The sequence below is a fragment of the Sinohyriopsis cumingii genome, chromosome 18 (assembly GCF_028554795.1).
Source record: "Sinohyriopsis cumingii isolate HCF-2022 chromosome 18, ASM2855479v2, whole genome shotgun sequence".
In the NCBI taxonomy this organism is placed as follows: Eukaryota; Metazoa; Mollusca; class Bivalvia; order Unionida; family Unionidae; genus Sinohyriopsis; species Sinohyriopsis cumingii.
This window is the reverse complement of record NC_142978.1, coordinates 75,974,584-75,993,006: the sequence shown is the minus strand read 5'-3', so window position 1 is coordinate 75,993,006 and position 18,423 is coordinate 75,974,584. Positions and strand designations below refer to the sequence as shown.

The following is an 18,423-nucleotide window of genomic DNA, read 5'->3' as shown; positions in this document are numbered from 1 at the left end:
TTTTTACACGATTCACATAATGGCCATATTTGCCTAACATGGGATGTATAAATGTTTGCTAACTTTAGAAGTCTGACATTGAACATAAGGTGGCCATAATTATCCTTTGAAATTGTTTGAATGTTTTATTGCCACAATGCACTGGACAATAAAGGCTATCTCCTGGAGTCTTATCAGAACCATATTATTGAATGAGTTTCCCCGGTTCTGTTGTATATGCATTTGTTTGAATGTATCAGCACCTTCAAAACATACAGCTTAGCCCCAGATTGAAAATAAAAGATACTGCCAATGAAATTAACGTTTGTTGTCATCCTTCAAGATTTGTTTAAATATCTGTTCGGATAAAACTTTACTGTTGGACTTGAAAAAAATGCTGTCGTAGAAATGTTGTCTTTTCAAGAAGATAAATATGCTTGCAGCCAGTTAATAATAATGTTAATAAACAGTGAAGAATAATGTTGGGTGAAATTCTTTTATATTTTCTGAAAGAAAAGTACTTTTTTAGGAATGAATAGTTTAATGCAAACTAGAGTATCATCATTGTCTCAAGCCACAGGTAACAGTCCACTACACACCTTTATCAAAAGATTGTCACCTGTAGCATTCATTGGTGAAGCTTGGAAGGATAACATATATCAAGAATCATTAGAATTTTCCAGCATGTTTTTGTGTTTGACAAATTAATACAATAATTTTGCTTTAAGTCTGAATATAACCCAGAGGTACAGCTGCTAATGTTCTAATAAATGTTATATCCTTCCATTTCTTGACATTTTTATCAACAATTGTTATACATTTGTGCCATACAGTTTTTGTTTGGTCATTTTTATTCATATATAAAATGCTTGCCATAAAGTGGATTGTATTAAGATGATTTCTGACTGTCTGTTACCAGTGTAATTTCTGCAGAATAACTTTGGGGGCCTCAGGTGGCCAAGTGGTTTAAAGCACTTGCCTGTACTGATCACTGCCATCTAGCCTCAGTCTGTGGGGGTTCAAGTCTTGGACTTGGCCAATGTGGATATATGAGAAAGATTGCTAGTAGCTTCCTGTGAGTTGGTGGTTATTACTTGGGGTTTTTTGGGTTCTTCCTCCACCAGTTATATTGGCTACTATGTATATATAGCCTATCGTGTACTGAAAATTGACTTTAAACCCACAACATCAACAACAACAGCAGAATAACTCAAGTTGTCCACCATCTACAGTTACCAGAATCTGATGGGTTGCACTTAGAGTAAGAAAGAACCCCATTGATTTTGGTGTCAAAATCAGCGATCAAGGTTACTGTGAATGAAGAATGGTTTCTGCACAGTAACAAACAAGTGTATCATGTAATTAATAAAAATGTACAAGGTTAACTTTGCATAAAAGAAAACAAATCTAGCATAATACAGATTATACAAAGCTAGCATGTTATGATCACAAGGATGTATTATGAAGTAATAAAATCAGGATTTCTCATTAAAATAGGCATAGTTTCTTAAAAGCCCAAACATTAGGTGCTTGTTTCATGCTGCGAACTATATAACTGGACTGGCATTAGCAAAAGCAAGTTTTTAAAATGATTTGCTGAAACTTTTCTTATATGTAGTATTAATCATTGCTTGCACTTGACCATTTACTCCACTACTTGGTGGTTAAGTTCCTATCGAACTTAAAAACTTGAAGACACTCTTTTGTTCTTATTTAAGACCTTGAAAGTAAGAACTGGTTTTCTTAAAATTATAATCCTTAATTGGCATTCATCCCAGTATGTTGAACAGAGATGATGTAGGTGTTCAGATATCTTTGACATTTAAAATCACTGGCTGCCCTTTTCTGTAAGCCATATAGTCTATGCATTTGATCACAGGATTCACCCCACATGGTACAACAGTAGGTAAAAATGGGCAAAAAGAACTGTATTGTACACTTTTTAGATCAACTGATCAGACATTAATCATCTAACCCATTTTAAAATTCCTATTTTCTTACATACAGTTATCAAGAGTGTTTCAAAATGGTTGGACCAGGATAGAATATTAGTGATAAGGACAACTAAAAGTTTGGCACATTTAATGCTTTCAATTTTTGTACCATTTACTTTTAAATACAGTCCTCTCAATTTGGCTGCGTGTTGTGCTTTGCAGAATTAGCCTTAGGTTTTCTGTCAATTTAAACCAAGTTTTGTCATTTATCCATTTCATAGCACTTTGTAAATTTTCATTTTGTTTGCTCATTATCACTAACAAAATATGATATCATCTGTATACATAGATAATGAAGAATGTTTCAAGAACTTTGCAAAATTGCTTCTATATACATGTAATACAAAAAAGAGAAGGCCTAGCATTGATCCGTGTGGTATTCCTATGGAAATTTCCATACAGTACCTCTCCAATTCACAGATTGTAATGTACATGTACTATTAAGGTAGAATGAAAATCATCAGACTGGGGTTTTTGCAACATTACAAGCTGATAATTTATGTAGTAATACCATACAAGTAAAAGTATAATTTTTTTTTAACATAGGTCGAACAATAAAGCTCCAGTTAATTTTCCATCATCATATTCTTTAACTAGTAACCAATCAGTCCAGCAAGTGTTCTCTTGCATAAATGATGTTAATGGAAGCCAGAATGTTTTTTTTTACAAAACAATATTAAGTCATACAATTAATTTCAACAATTCTTTCAATAATTTTGCTAACAATAAGTAGGTCTATAATTATTGAGATTTGAATGATTTCCTGAATTAAGGAGTAGAATAAATCGAGTTTTTTTCTAATCATCTACGAAAGTATTTGTACCTGTGAACATAATAAAGATGTAAATCAGTGATTCATCAGTGTAGTCTATGGACAGTAAAAGTTATACCAGCAAGCCATCAAGGCCAGTCGCTTTTGAATTAGACGTATTTATTATTTCTTTGGTAATAAAATGAAAAGTAATATGTGGTATCTAAAAAAAGTTTTATCTGACATATGTTCAGTATTTGGTAGAGATGACTCCAAGTCCTATTCATTATTTAACCCAATGCTGCAGAACAAATCAGTGAAGATATTTACAATGTAATTAAATACATTAATGACTTTGCTGACAACAGTACATGAATGTGATTTGGAGGAAGGTAGAAAATCTTTAAATTTGATCTAGATTTTTCTTTGACGACTTTTGAACAGCTTTGTCTAACTAGTATCTTATTGCATCACTAATTTTTATCAGAATCTTATTTTTAAAATCCCTGTAAATAAATCAAATAGTAGTCATCTTTATATTTTAAATCTAATTCGAATGTTAAATACATAGATGAGTAACTTACATGACTTTATATGTTTAATATTAATTCTTACAATTCTCGAGATATTAATCACACCTATCATAATAAGTACTGTATGTATCTGATTATGTATACACATATCTCTCAGTTGACTAATTGACGCATGCAGGATATTTTTTTACTTTGATGTTACCAACAAATACAGAATCCAAACTGGGCTTAAAAATTGAATATTGACTTTAATATTGATTTCTATAATTGTGCAACACATTGTCAGTACAATAAGGAATTAAATTATGGGACTATCCCCTATTAATGTCCTGGTTTAAAACCAGGTGTAAACTATAAATAGTCTGTGAAAATGATACTTAGGACTGTTGATGTTTCGTGACATTATGACAGTGTTTACATGAAATGTTTTCCTTGTGAATCATGAAATGAATTTAAGATAAGGTTTTTCATAAAATATGTTTAGAATCATTTATTAGTCACATAATAATAATAATAATGATAATAATAATGACAATGATGATGACAGCAGCGATGATAAAAATTCCTTTCACCTGATTGAATGAAACGTTCCTTAAAATATGTGCACATATTACAATAAAATCGTTAGTCAGTGCACCTTATGCACATGATATCACACAATGAAAACCAGCTGTGAAAGTAGGCAAACTGTTGTTTGATTTTTCATTTATCGAAGGAACCAAATTCAAGTCCTGTATGTGTTGAAGACTTACGTGATATGTAAACAATACTGTAAATGATGTTAACCAAAATTCAAGTAATTCTTAACTGCTGTTACAAGTATAAGTCCAGTGTGTGTGCGTATGTGTGTGTGATTTGGATTTTTATCATAGCTTAATAAATGTTCAGTCCTTTCGCTACGATGTCTGCAGCGTGACAGTTTATAGAGATGTCTAGCACTGGAGCATCATGCCACAGACATGATGCATCATGTCCCACCCAGTCACATTATCCTGAAACCAGGTCGACCAGTCCAAAACTAACCTCTTAATGCTGATTGTCAAGCAAGGCAGCTGCTAGTACCATTTTTATAAGTCTTTGGTATGACTCAGTTGTGACCTCCTGCATGCTGCATTCTCAACTACCATTACAGGTTTAATCCCAAGTTTTATGGATATGCATTTGAAAAAGAAAACATTGGTCATATTATTTTGATGCAGTTTTCTTGTTCTAATAAAAATGTTTTATTATCACCTAAACAAATATAATTGAAATTTTCTTTTCTTTGTTACCAAAATTTGTAGATAAGGTGACTTGTTGAAGTTTGAAGTAATATTTTTTTAAAAGTCTATAAGTCTGCCATCCAGTGTGATACAAAAGACATAAACCCTGATTTTCTGTCACATGATACACATGTAGATTAGACTCTACACTCTTCAATCAACAGTGTACTAATAATTTCAGTTGAATTTTATAAATCCAAATAAGATGTCATTTAGGTCACTGTCTATACTGTTCAATCCACTAATAATTTAAAATGAATTGTTCAGTTTACTAATAATTTAAAATGAATTGTATACACCCAGATCTGAGCCAGATGATGAGCCTGTAGATCCCTGACTATGTGGTTCAATCTACTAATAATTTCAAATGAATTGTGTAGACCAGAACTATTGTCATATGATGAGCCTGTAGATCCCTGGCTATGATATTCAGTCTACTAATAATTTATAATGAATTGTATAGACTCAGATCTGCTGTCATGTGATACATGTGTAGATTAGGATCTACACTGTGGAATCTACAGTGTACTAATAATTTCTAATGAATTGTATAGACCCAGATTTGCTGTTATATGAAGAGTCTATTGGTCACTCTAGACTGTTCAGACTATGAAAACAGTTCCAAAATTCAGTTTATTTATCATATAACCATTTTTGTGGCGTTATATTAAGGGTGAAATGATTCATTGATATATTGATACTTTTGCTGAAACAATACACATATCGATGCAAGAGACAGAGAATCGATACAAAACGGTACTTAATGTATGCATGTTATTTTAGTCTTTAGCAGTCATGAATAATTATTATTAGTTGCCTTGTAATTCTTTAAAATTAGAATCCATCTGAACATGAACAGCTTTTGTAGTCACAGGCACTCATATTTATTAGTAAAAACAAAAATGACTATTTGAGAATACCCATTCACCATCTACAAGTTAACACAAATTGACATGGTTTGTAATCTGGCCCCCTCCCCCCCATTCCATGCTAATTATCTTAACCCAGAGGTATGTTCAGCGTACATTCCAAACATGTTCCACGTGTATAATGAAGTACTTTACTCGCAAATTTAATAACCACTTTCACTCAAAGTTTCTACTTTGAATTGTATCTTGTCTCCTGTGGTTGATTTGAAAGCTACGCTTCCGGTTTGTTGCACGGTGAAATATGTTACAATGAAATCTCATTTGTGGTTATTGCTTGTTCTGGTCCAGGTTAAACAATAAGCAGCAATCAGAAATCAATGTACATGTAGCTTATTCTCTGCATGACAAACAAGTATATAGCAGAGCAACAGAGTCTTCGTGGGACAGTCATTAGATATGTCAAGTACATACACGGAGATGCTGTCAGGGTGTGCTATTGGGCAAATTGTGTAAAATTTTTATGAATTCACGCACTTGGAGAAAGAGTGAAAGGCGAGAACTCCCCCAGGTTCGTTGAAGGTCCCACATGTGAATATGTGCTGGGCGAAGTATACAATTTTTATTTAACTGTTCTTGTCATGACATCTGTTTTTTGGATAGTAGCTATTCCACATCTGGGTTTTTCAAGCATGACATGAATGGTTGTGAAACTTGATTAGCACAAAGTGCCCAGGAATAAGCATTATGGTGTAGTTTGAAACCATTCATAAAGAAAATGTTACAAATGCTTATTTAAGATACGGGCTACCTAGTAAACCCTAAATGTCTGCTTCCTGGTATGGTTCATTATGATTTCGTTCGGGAAGTACTTGCTGATGATAGTGATGATGACAGTAATTTTTAAAGTTGTGAAGTATATCAGATTATTGGAGCTCAGAAAGTATTAATGGAGATACCAATGAGTGATTTTGATCCCGAAACGTTAAATATTTGTCAGATATAGATGCTGGATAGACAAAAAATTGACGGCATGACCCTTTCAGTGATATTTCAAAATTAAATGTACAAAGGGCAGAATACTGAGCCTAAATAAAATACCGACAATTTAAAAGTATAATGCAATTTTCATTTTTTTTCTTTATAAATCAGTTTTCGCCCTGTGAATCATATGCCACAAAACCATATACATGTATCTATATTAGGTCAAGATAAATGGAATAAAATAAGGGTAAAAAAATGAAATTAAGTAAAGATATTTATTTGAATACCTCTGTATGCACAAGCATTGATGGACTAAATACCCGTATACAGCATTATGGGACGGATAAGAAATTTGACATAGTAGTCAGTAAACTACTGTTAACAAAGAAAGTTTATGTTAGTGAAAAATCCTATTTAGGTGCAGAAGTATCCAGACAGTAATACCTGTGAACAGTGAGTGTACTCTGGAAAATTGTACACAACAGTCAGAAAGATGTTTCCCAACATATTCAAGCTGACAAAGTTAGCTGTGTATATGCCCCTTCAGAAAGGAGCACAGAACAGTATTGATAAAAAGAAGGAGCAGATTATGCTCAGAAATAATTAACAGATTAATGCTTATACACCTAGAAGTGACATCTGTCAAAGATGTTGATTTTAGTAGAGGTCTAAGAAAGTGGAGCAGGAAGAAAGAGAGACATGTATTGAAATTTAGATTAATATTGACCTATGGCCGTTTCTTCCTCCCCTTTTTAAATCTTTGATAAAGAGAGAGGTCTCCCTTAAGATAAAATCCTGTCATCATCGCTCCTTAAATTGTACATCGGGAACAAGTATGGAATTTATCTTTTTTATGCAGAGATACTTAACTAGTGAATAAAGATGCTGATGAAATAAATGAAATTGGCATAGAATGTTTGAGCTATGGGGGAGATTTCAAACTCCTCAAGTTTATTACCTTGTGTAAGTTAAAATAAAATTGTAGAATAGGACTGGGTATAGTCAATAGTTTCCTTCTTCACTAATAAATATAAGTACCTGTGGTTGCAACAGTTTTTTGCATCTGCAGGAAATAAAGTGTGATAGATTTTGGTATTCATCCTTATTATCATGCCCAAATTTTTCTAGATCAGATTTTCTTTGCATGAAGAAATTGCATTATTTATTCTGTTTTGAAGATAACATCGTAATGTCTTCCATGTGTAACTGAGACACGAAATTGGTAACAAGATGTTTTCAGATCATTTATGTTGTACAAAACAAAGGGAGTTATATGGTGCTACCATTAAATGGCCTAAAACATTGGATAAAACTCTGCCACCAACAGGTAGTCTGTTTGAAAGTTTTGTTGTTATCTTCTCATCAATGAGAAATGCAATTATAAACATAACTATATGTCTATCTGTAATCTGCAAACTGAAAATAGAACCAGAACGGCAATATACAGGAAAGGACACCACCTACCTTCCAAAGATGGAAAGTGTATCAAGTTCATATATGTATCGATATGTATCGTATCGCAGGCTGTGTTTCATGAATCGTCTCAATATGTGGCACAGGTGTATTTCACCTCTATGTCATATAGCCTTACAGCCCTGGTGTGCTGTAAGATCCACTATTAGCCAGCCAATCAAAATTAACAGTATAGAACCTGATCTGCGAGCATCAAATTCAGCATCAGATCTGAGTCTAGACTATTTACATTTGTATGTGAATTTTACAGTTCTATATATAGGTTTCCTAGAACAACATATAAAGTTGAAATATTTTTTCATAATTCTTTGTATATACATGTATGTGTGTATATATATATATATATATATATATATATATATATATATATATATTAGATAGATATATATAGATAGATATATATTTCAAGTTTGTGTTTCATATACACTGTATGTAAATGATCTAAAACTTGGGCAAGGGTGCTTCAGTGTTGCTTTCAAATAATTGCTTTTTTTCCAATAATTTGTAATCAAAGGAAGCTATATCTTTATAATTTAGAAATCTGATGCATAGATTCATAAAATAGTTTTTTTCCCTTGCAGTTATTTATTTGGTATTTTCAATTCTTCCATTTCTCTTTCAGTTGTCGCGACAATAAGAGTGACGATAACACTGCTTGATGTAAATGATGAGAATCCCTATTTCATTGATACCTACTACCCATTTAAGGCCAAAGTTTTACCATCAACTTCTCAGGGAATTGTGGTGTTCACACTCACAGCAGCTGATAAGGATGCCAATGCAGATCTTGTTATAAATGCGTCTGCTTCCGCTAATAGTAAGTAAAAGTTACTTTTGGTTTTACTTCATTTTTGTAAAACACGTACTGCTATGACTGTTGCAGCTGCTACTGTTACTGCTACAACAGCAACAGCAACAACTACTATTACTATGTAGATACTGCCACTAAAGCTATAAATACTTGGGCTTGCACGCCTATGGTGATGAGATTTTGCAACACTGAAAATACGTTTTTATTGCTACAGTTAATGTCGGCTTTGAATATACCTATCTATCTTTCTACTACAAATATGTGTGCTTTTGTACTCTGAACATCTAAAAATATGCATCAGTATATATTATTCGTCAATATTTATGTTTGGTTTATTTTAAACATATTCAAAATGGCTTGGGGCCCCGAGTGGTCTGAAGTGCTCACCATTACAGATCATTGCCATCTCACCTCTGCCTGCGTGGGTTTGAGTCTCGGATTCGGCCAATGTGGGTATGTGAGAAAGCTTGCCAGTAGCTTCTTGTGGGTTGGTGGTTCTTTCCAGGGTTTTCCTGGGTTCTTCCTCCACCATTGATACTGGCCACCATGTGCCTATCTTGTGCTGAAAAATTACTTTAAACCCTACAACAACAACAACAAAATGGCTTACTTTGGAGTTTTGTTTTTTTCTTCAAGTAAAACTACCAATAGACAATAGTTGTATTATTTTCCTTCATTACCTCTAGTTTTGGATAAATGTCATACATGGATATGACAATCCCATGCAGTATACAAAATAAAGACCATTTCAAGTTAAATTATTTTCAGTGTAAAGGTTATTCTTACAATGTATAAACATGTGTTATCAAGTGTATTCAAATTTATGAACATACAGTTATAGTGTGTATATTTTAAAGGGTTTATAAAACTGAAGCATTACTTGCATTAGATTTGAAAAGGGATAGATTTGTTGTACATTATATTGGGTTTTATTTTGTGAGTGAAAACAGGCATGTGAAAATAATTATATTTGTAATTGACACATTGCAAGTATTTTAGAAATGCTAGTTATTTCCATGGCAACCAGTATTCTAACACTTTGTTAAATGATGTTTTATATCAAAGTATTCGTCTATTTAAATTATACTGTACTATATTTATATTTTTTTAATTACATCTGTTTGTCATAAAATCAACACACAGATGCAGATGTGCAATGTATGCTTTATGTGTATCTATTGGTCATACTTTTCTGTGACACTTGTGCAAATAAGAACACAAAAAGAACATATCCTTGAAAATTTTATATTATCGGTTCTTTTTATGCTGATTTCATTGGTTTTTGAGAGAGTATTAGAGCAATCGACAAATAAGAGATGCCACACTTGATCATTGCTTTTTTTAAAAGCTAAATAACCCAGGAAACTATGCTACAAATTTCAGTTCTAAACTTGACACAGTTGCGTGTTAAATATAGAACATTTAATATACATTATTAGCATGGATACAAGAAATTCTAAAACAAGTACCATAGATATATTTTAATGTGTGAGTCATTAATATGCATAGAGTAAACTCCCACCTATTACTCTCTTATCTTATAGATGGAGATGGTAGATTCCAGCTTTTGACATACACAAATCGTCCAAGGGAGGCTGATATTGTAACTGTTGGTACTACCCCCTTCAGCGGCCAATATGTCTACAATGTTCTTGTAACAGACAGAAATGGACAGACTGTACAAACAAAACAGGAATCTGTTACTATTGTTGCTGCCACTGAATTGCCACCCCAGTTTCAGAGGCCGTCTTATGAAGCAAGATTCATGGAAGATAATAGTTTCAATGCAGTGTAAGTTAACATGGGGCACTGTCCATAATTATATCAACATTGTTATTCCTGGTATTAACCAACCAGGAGTCTATATTGGTTCATTTGAAGAGATGTTTTACTAATTAGTTATGACATGATTCCTTGAACATTAGGCTAAAAAAATATGTGTTTCCAGTTTGTTGATCATCCTTGTTTTTCACTGCAGACCCTAGCGCTTTTCTCTCCCAGAGAAAAAGAAAATAAAAGAATTTAAAAAAAATAATTCCCAAATTGATTTGTGCATCTAATTGAGTTGGTTTAGATCAATACTTGAAGCATTTAGTAGATTAATTAATACTAATAATTTTCATACATGTATATATATTATTTAAAAATTAAACCTACCTATCCTAATTTTAAAAACATTGCAATAGGAAACACATATGTTTTTGCTTCATCAATACAATGATTCATAAAGTAGATGGGAAAGGGCTGTTTTGGGGGAAAGTACCCACACCCAGTTGCCTGTCTGTTGTATCATCTCTGAGCTCTTATTGGTTTTCAGTACACTTTTTAGTAATTAGAGGGTAAATACCTACATGCATTTGGTCACCATCTGGTTCACCAATCACAGCAGCCATGTTGACTGTTAAGCCTTTTTTTTCTTCATTGTATACATCACATGAAATAGGCTGAGCCAGTTTGGGATGTAAGCTGTTCATTGACTAAATTGCTGTAGCCAATGTAGCTGGTAGTGTTTATATTTTACAGTATGGTCAGTATTTATAGTCACATATTGTAAACAAACATATATAGTGAGGTGGGGATGGGGGTGTGTTTAAAAATTAGATGAATTTGTTATAAAAAAATTAAATATTGTATTTTTATTTAAAAATCAAATTCCATTGATTTTTGTAAAGCAGTACAGAATGCCCTGTTGTAAACTTTAAAAGTGAATTAAAAGTTCACTGTTGTATGCGAATGGTAGACTTTTTTGAATTTTTGATGTGATTATTAGTTCCAGGTTAATGTTATGAATTCTGTTGATCCCATTCTGTGTATATATATATATATATATATATATATATATATATATATATATATATATATATATGGTTGGATGTAGGTATATCTCTCTGAAGTGGGACTTTATAGGTCATCAGAGAAAAAGTATTTCAAGATTTGGTCATAGTCCATGTTTGTTTTCAATCACCTTTGTTTGGGATGATGAAAAAAATGAAGTGAAAATAATCAGCTTATCCAATTAGGATTTGTATGAGTCTGCCCTATCTGGTTAGCAGGGATGAATTATCAATGAAGATATCGATGTTACTGGTAACTGGTGTTTACATTTTTGTGGTGGGGTTTTGTCTCTTTCATTTTAATTATGGAAGAGAGGTTCTTATTTTGATAAAATTGAATGATGGCATATGGACTGGAGGCAACCAGTTGTTATTTTGGACTGAGAGTGTGATCTGTGATTAGTGTCATCGATATATAATCACTTGTAAGTCAGTACAGCTGCAAACAACACAGACCCAGATCTGCCATCACAAACTACATTGGTAGATCTAGGTCTCTGCAGTTTGTTTGGAGTAATTAGAAGAACAAACACTATATAACTGATCTGCTGGCACATTATAAAATGGCAAATGAGGATCAATATTGTTCGCAGTTGGACTTGACATAAAAGCAAGTATATATGATAATGGTATTAATTTGTACATTCCTTGTATTATTGTATGCAAAGTTTTGAATGCTGTATTTGTGCCTCAATTTTTTGTTTGTTAGAGCCTCTTTTCTTATTAAAATTTTTATGGCACTGATCACATTCTATTCTTATCAGTGAAGAGTGTTGTTATGACTGGTTATTGGTGAGCAAAACTATTGCAAAACTTTGTTTGCATGAATAAACTGTGGTCACAGCTTCATTGCTATAGAAGGGACAACTTGTGTCTTTGTTTCATACTGCAGAGGTCATCATTTATAAGTTACATTCAGATTTGTGTTGCATTTTTCAGAATATTTGTATTCAAAATATCAAAACCGACAATAATTTCATGTAATCAAATATCATACACATTAGTGCAAAACTATGGATATACATGTGTTATAGATTTTCAAGATAAAAATTCATTGGTCTTATCATTGTTTGGATAAAACTAAATTAATTGGAATGATCTATAGCAGTCCTCCAAAACTGAAGCTTTTTATTTAATAATCAGATTTATTAAATGTTTTAACGTCACTGGTTTGCACTGAATTCACTGTACAGTTTAATTGATAGAAGGTATTGCTTTTCCAGTGGCAATGGCATTAGCATCAGTGTCATTGATATGGTTTCATATTTTTCTTTAAGATTTTGAAACTCATACAGTATTCTGTTGAAACTTTTTATGCTAGCATTACCATGTGCCTAAAGTTTGTAAGACGTTAATATTCATGTCTTGCTTGTCTGATGCCATTCATGGCTTAATACCATGTTGTGAAGTCCGAGTTATGCTAAAAGTTTACGGCTGATATGCTTTTAATTTAATGTTGCCTGTTAAACTTTATTTTTTTTATTTATTCTTTTCAGTGTGGATACCAATATACAAGCAAAAAGCTTCCAAAATATGGCCATTACATATAGCATTTTAACTCAACAAGGCACGTCGTCCCCGCTTTTTGATATCAACATTAATGGAGATCTAATCGTCAGGGATCGATTTGACTATGAGACTAGTGCTCAGTCATACCAACTGCTGGTCCGAGCTACAGAAAACCCATCCAGCCTTCAGAGCACTGCTCAGGTATGGGGTTGTTGCTGAGTTATGCAATGATGTCATGTGCATAGTTACACTGACTTTGAAATGTTATTTTACTGAGAGTATTGTTGAATTAGAAATTGCTATAGATAAGATTTTGCCAAATTAATGTGCAGAGATAATTTGGTAGAAATATAAATCTTTTTCTTCTTCAATAGTACTTGACAAAATTATGTTTGCCAGGGATGGCATTGGCTTTAAAAAGTTGTTACCAAAAGGTCACCAGCCTCATTATTTTGTTGCCAAATTTTTAATAAATGTTGCCACTTTCATAATACAGTGCTATCTGTTTATCTAAACACCCCTGGGACCATTTGAATGTCAATGTCAATGTAAGCGTGACAGATTTGGTAGGAACAATAGACCACATGCCTGTGATTTTGCATTTAACAGCCAGAAATGTTGTTGCCCCTAAAATTGCCAGATTGTATATTTTGTTACTAAAAAGGACCCCCCAAAAAACACAGTCTCCATCACTGGTGAAGCCCAGCATGATCGCTGGTCTGTGTTATAATCTTGGATTTTTCCCTTCCAGAAAAATAAATAAAACTTAACTCACCAACTAAAATAATATATTCTTATTGCCCATGCTTAGTATCAAGTCCATTCTGTTACGAATACCCTGGTGGTTCTTTTTTTATATATTGTGATATTTAATGGTCTTACACAGACTGGTACTGTTTTTTATACCATGATATTTAATGGCTGTACACAGACTACTACTCATATATATATATATATATATATATATATATACTGTGACATGTAATGGTTGTACATAGACTGCTAATCTTTTATATACTGTGATATTTAATGGCTGTACATATTGATACTCTTTTTATATACTGTGATATTTAATGGCTGTATATATTGATACTCTTTTTATATACTGTGATATTTTAATGGCTGTACATATTGATGCTCTTTTTATATACTGTGATATTTTAATGGCTGTACATATTGATACTCTTTTTATATACTGTAATATTTTAATGGCTGTACATATTGATACTCTTTTTACATACTGTAATATTTTAATGGCTGTGCACAGACTGGCACTCTTATTACTATGACATCAAGCCATCTCCCTGTCATTATTGTACTTTTTTCTTGAGTACTTAGAAATGATACAGATTAAATGTCTAATGTTGTGGCATTTGGATAAAGAGCAAGAGAGCTGTCAGCAATTTTGTCCTTTTTATTTCATCAGCAAAGATGGTGGCAAGGTTTGTATAGGCATGTCATCCCAAGCTACAGAATTGAAATAATTACTTTTTTGTCTATGCTACTTCCTGATTCATCACCCAACTTCTTTTTAGCAGTTTATGACAGAACCCGATACCTGGTCAGCAAATGTCTTTTGTACCAGTAGGTGCATTGTGATCTTCATTATTCAGACTTGGTGGTCCCAGTATGAAGTTTCTGCCAGCCTGCAACCTCAAAAACATCTGTACACATTTTAGACCAAGAGCTGATTAAGATTTCAGAGTTTGGTACTTTGACTATTTGGGTAACATACTATGTGCTCACTTGACTTTAAGTTTTTAGTTGTCTGTGCCAGTGAGTTCAGTCTAAATTTATTCATTATGATCGATTTGTTAATAATTTTGTTTCAGTTGACAGTGATGGTCTTGAATCGCAATGAATTTGACCCAGAGTTTAGTTTGTCCACATACACAGCCACAGTGCCAGAGAACAAGCCAGTTGGACAGTCTATTCTAACATGTAAGCTGAGACATGAATTTATTATCAGTAGTTATACAAAGCTAGTATTAAATTGAATTTGGTATTGCGCCAATCATGTAAAGGACACAGATATATACCCATCAATGGGTGAGCCTTAACCAAAGGGCATGTCCTGCCAGCATCAGCAGACACTGGTACACATATCTTGTCAAGTGTATAGACTTCAACCCTTTGAGGCAATAGTTTTGTTCATGTGAACCCAGTTGAGAGAAAATCTTAGGACCTTTTGAGAAATACAGTTTATAGAATAAGATTTGACCAAATATTGCACAGATTATTTTTTATACCTTTATCTTTTATTTTATGTACAGAATTTTAACATCTTTACCTTTTATCTCTTGTCATGTACTTTATGTTTGCATTCATTTGGAAGGGTTTGTCTTTGTTCAGCTTTTTATTTTGCATTTCTTTATATATATATTTTTAGATCTTTTAATTGGCACTGGTTAAACCACATACATGCATACTTGTATAACATGAATAACTATGTTCATACTATTTTCACTTAAACATTACTGTTAGGATTTTGTATGCTTTGGTTAAGTCTATGTAACTGCCATATGCCATTTAATGGTACATAGATATATTATAAAAAGTCAGTGAGGAAATGGCAAAATAGTTAACATTCCATCTTGTTACCAGCTGATTTGAATAAATTTTTTTGAGTAACACATAGAGGTGGTAAATCATTCTATTTTAGGCTGCAATCATTACATTGTTAGAATCTTGAGCGAGAAGATGGACTCTGTTTCAGTCTCTAAGAAAAGAGGTTAGCAAAAGAGGTAACCAATTGGGGAATTAACAACATGCCCGATTCTTTATGATAGCAAACATGGTATAGCACCCAGTATGACTCTTAACCAGATTGGTCATTATCAGGGCTTGAAAAAAGATTTCACTGGGCTACTTGTTCTGCTGAGTAAGCAGATGTAACTTGTTTTGTTGTTGTGGGGTTTAATGCCATTTTTCAGCACACGATAGGCTATACATGGCGGCCAGTATTAATGGTAGATGAAGAACCCGGGAAAACCCGGGAAATAACCACCAACCCACAAGAAGCTACTGGCAAGCTTTCTCACATACCAACATTAGCTGAATCCAAGACTTGAACTCATGCAGACAGAGGTGAGATGGCAGTGATCCGTAACGGAGAGCGCTTTAGACCACTCAGCCAATTGGGGCCTCAGGTGTAACTTGTCTTGCATCAGTTTAACATGATCTTCTGAAAATGCAGTGTGTTCAGTTAGATGAGCATCGTGAAAATTGGCCTTTCCCTTCCTTAGCCACTATTTGTAAATACGAGTGGAATTTTCAAGCCCTGATTCTAAAAATAGTTGGGAGTTAATTGAAAACAATTTTGTTGCTTTTGTTGATACATTGAACGTCAGAGTATTGTATTGTAGTCTGGATGTTTTAAGTTTAAACAAAATCTCAAGCAAGTCTTTGCTTGAAAAATAAATAACTTCATGAAAAGGGCATGTATTGAAATTGAAAACTTTATGTTTCAGTGACAGCCACAGATAAGGATGCTAATACATATCTGTCCTATCGCGCGAGTGATGATCATTTCAGTGTTATCACCCAAAACGTGACCACTCAAACTGGTGTCATTCAAGTTGGTGTCCTTATAGTCAAGAGGTAAGTCATTTTATATGTGTTTACCATGTAAAGTGTACACCCAAATGTAAACATTGTTTACTCATATTTGTTACCAGATGTTACTGTCATGAAAATAAAATGTATATACTTACTTATTAATCAAGTCCAACTGCACATACCCAGAGCTGCTGTTGCTTAATGTGTTGACAGATATGTGTCTATACAGCTTGTTAGGAGTTAGTAGAACAAACAGAATAGATCCTGGTCTGATGGTGCATAATGTGACAGCAGATCAGGGTCTAGTTTGTTTGCAGTTGGACTATACTCACGAGCACTTATATATGGTAATTACAAGAAACATCTTTCTGATTTCTGTGTCTTTCGCCCAGATAAACCAGGGAAAAGAGGACATAAATTTTCAATACCTATTATCATGGTTGAAGTGAGAAATATGTGTGGCATACTTTGAAATGTCACCAGAACAGAATTTGAGCAATCTCTACAAGCTGTAGCCGTTGACCATACGTAATGTCTCCACCAAAGAATTCATTAAGGCAATTGACTGGCAAGCACAGTCAGCCTTCTTGAGCTTTTATCTACAAGATTTGGCTCCACAACAACACATTCTGGATATGGTAGATCTCAGTTGCACATGTGGTTACCATACCCAGTTGACTTCAGAACAATATCTGGATATGCACCCAATGCATCTTTTGCTGGATTCACCCAGAAATTGTATGTGGTACAAAGATCTAATTATTTCCTCTGCCCAGACTCTATTTGTGCTGCTTAAAGTTAGTGCCACCCATTGGTGGCAAGTGGAGGGAATGGGTAAAAGTTATTGCCCTGTGTCTAATACAGACAGACGTGATCAACTTTTGTCTTTTGAGAGGGCTGGATTCGGAAGGTAGTGTGGCTCATATTCTTAACATTAACGTGATTGGGTAAGTAGAGAGAAACATGATTTACTGAAAAATTTGCTTTCTTGATGAAAGTTTAAATGGAAATGATGTCAGGGAAGCATTGGTCTTTTTCTTTATCAGTGAAATAAGACAAAATGTTTTGTAATTAGTTTGCTTGATAGTACTGTGGATATCTCACCATTACAGAAATCGCTCACTCTGTACTGATAGAATCAGCTGCAGCCACCTATATGAGCTAAATGGATTTAAATATAATATAATGATCTCAGTTCTTTTAGGGTGAAAGACAATGTACAGTGTGACCCTGCTATAGCACGCTCCGTTATAACGCAAATTCGGATATAACACAGTCGTGGCATGGCTCCAGAAATTTCATAAACATGTATTTTTCTTGTGCACAAAAAAATTCTTAAAATGTATACAAAAAACGTAAAAAGTTGCTTATCATTTTGGGGAATAGATTGCGTATGAATAATACAAGAAGATCGTGGCCTGGCTCCTGAAATTTTATACGTATTTTTTTGTACACGAAAAAGTATTTTTTCTTTCTTCTTAAAAGTAAGAAGAAGAAAAAACGCATAAAACGTTTATTCTGGGATTGTGTAGGTCTTCGCCAATGTTGCAAACTTGGATTGTTTTTCCTTATTGGCTGCAAAACATACCATGTGGCTTTTTTTATTTGTTGGTGACATTGTTGGCTGTTTAAACTTTTATATACAACCATTGGTTTGCAGAAATTCAGAGGCCCCATGAAAGGAAGCTGTAAACTGGATATAAAATGCACTGAAATTTAACTATTGTTACATAAACAAATTCTTTGTCCATACTGACAAACCATCTAAACAGTGCATTGTTATCTCATAATCTGCTTACCCTGACATCTAGCATGAGCACTGTATGTTGTGAAATATCCGCTTTTTGTTGTTGACATTTCTGGTAACGG

At 33.5% G+C, this 18,423-nt stretch overlaps 1 protein-coding gene across 1 annotated transcript in view; it reads left to right on the top strand.

Moving 5' to 3' along the window:
• LOC149777011 (neural-cadherin-like) overlaps positions 1 to 18,423 on the top strand; it is a 134,070-nt gene that overhangs the window by 16,260 nt on the left and 99,387 nt on the right. The window contains exons 2-6 of the mRNA XM_089941760.1: positions 8,465 to 8,659; positions 10,198 to 10,444; positions 12,984 to 13,197; positions 14,829 to 14,937; positions 16,467 to 16,596. Coding sequence (XP_089797886.1) covers positions 8,465 to 8,659; positions 10,198 to 10,444; positions 12,984 to 13,197; positions 14,829 to 14,937; positions 16,467 to 16,596 — 895 coding nt within the window. The remainder of the gene's footprint in view (positions 1 to 8,464; positions 8,660 to 10,197; positions 10,445 to 12,983; positions 13,198 to 14,828; positions 14,938 to 16,466; positions 16,597 to 18,423) is intronic.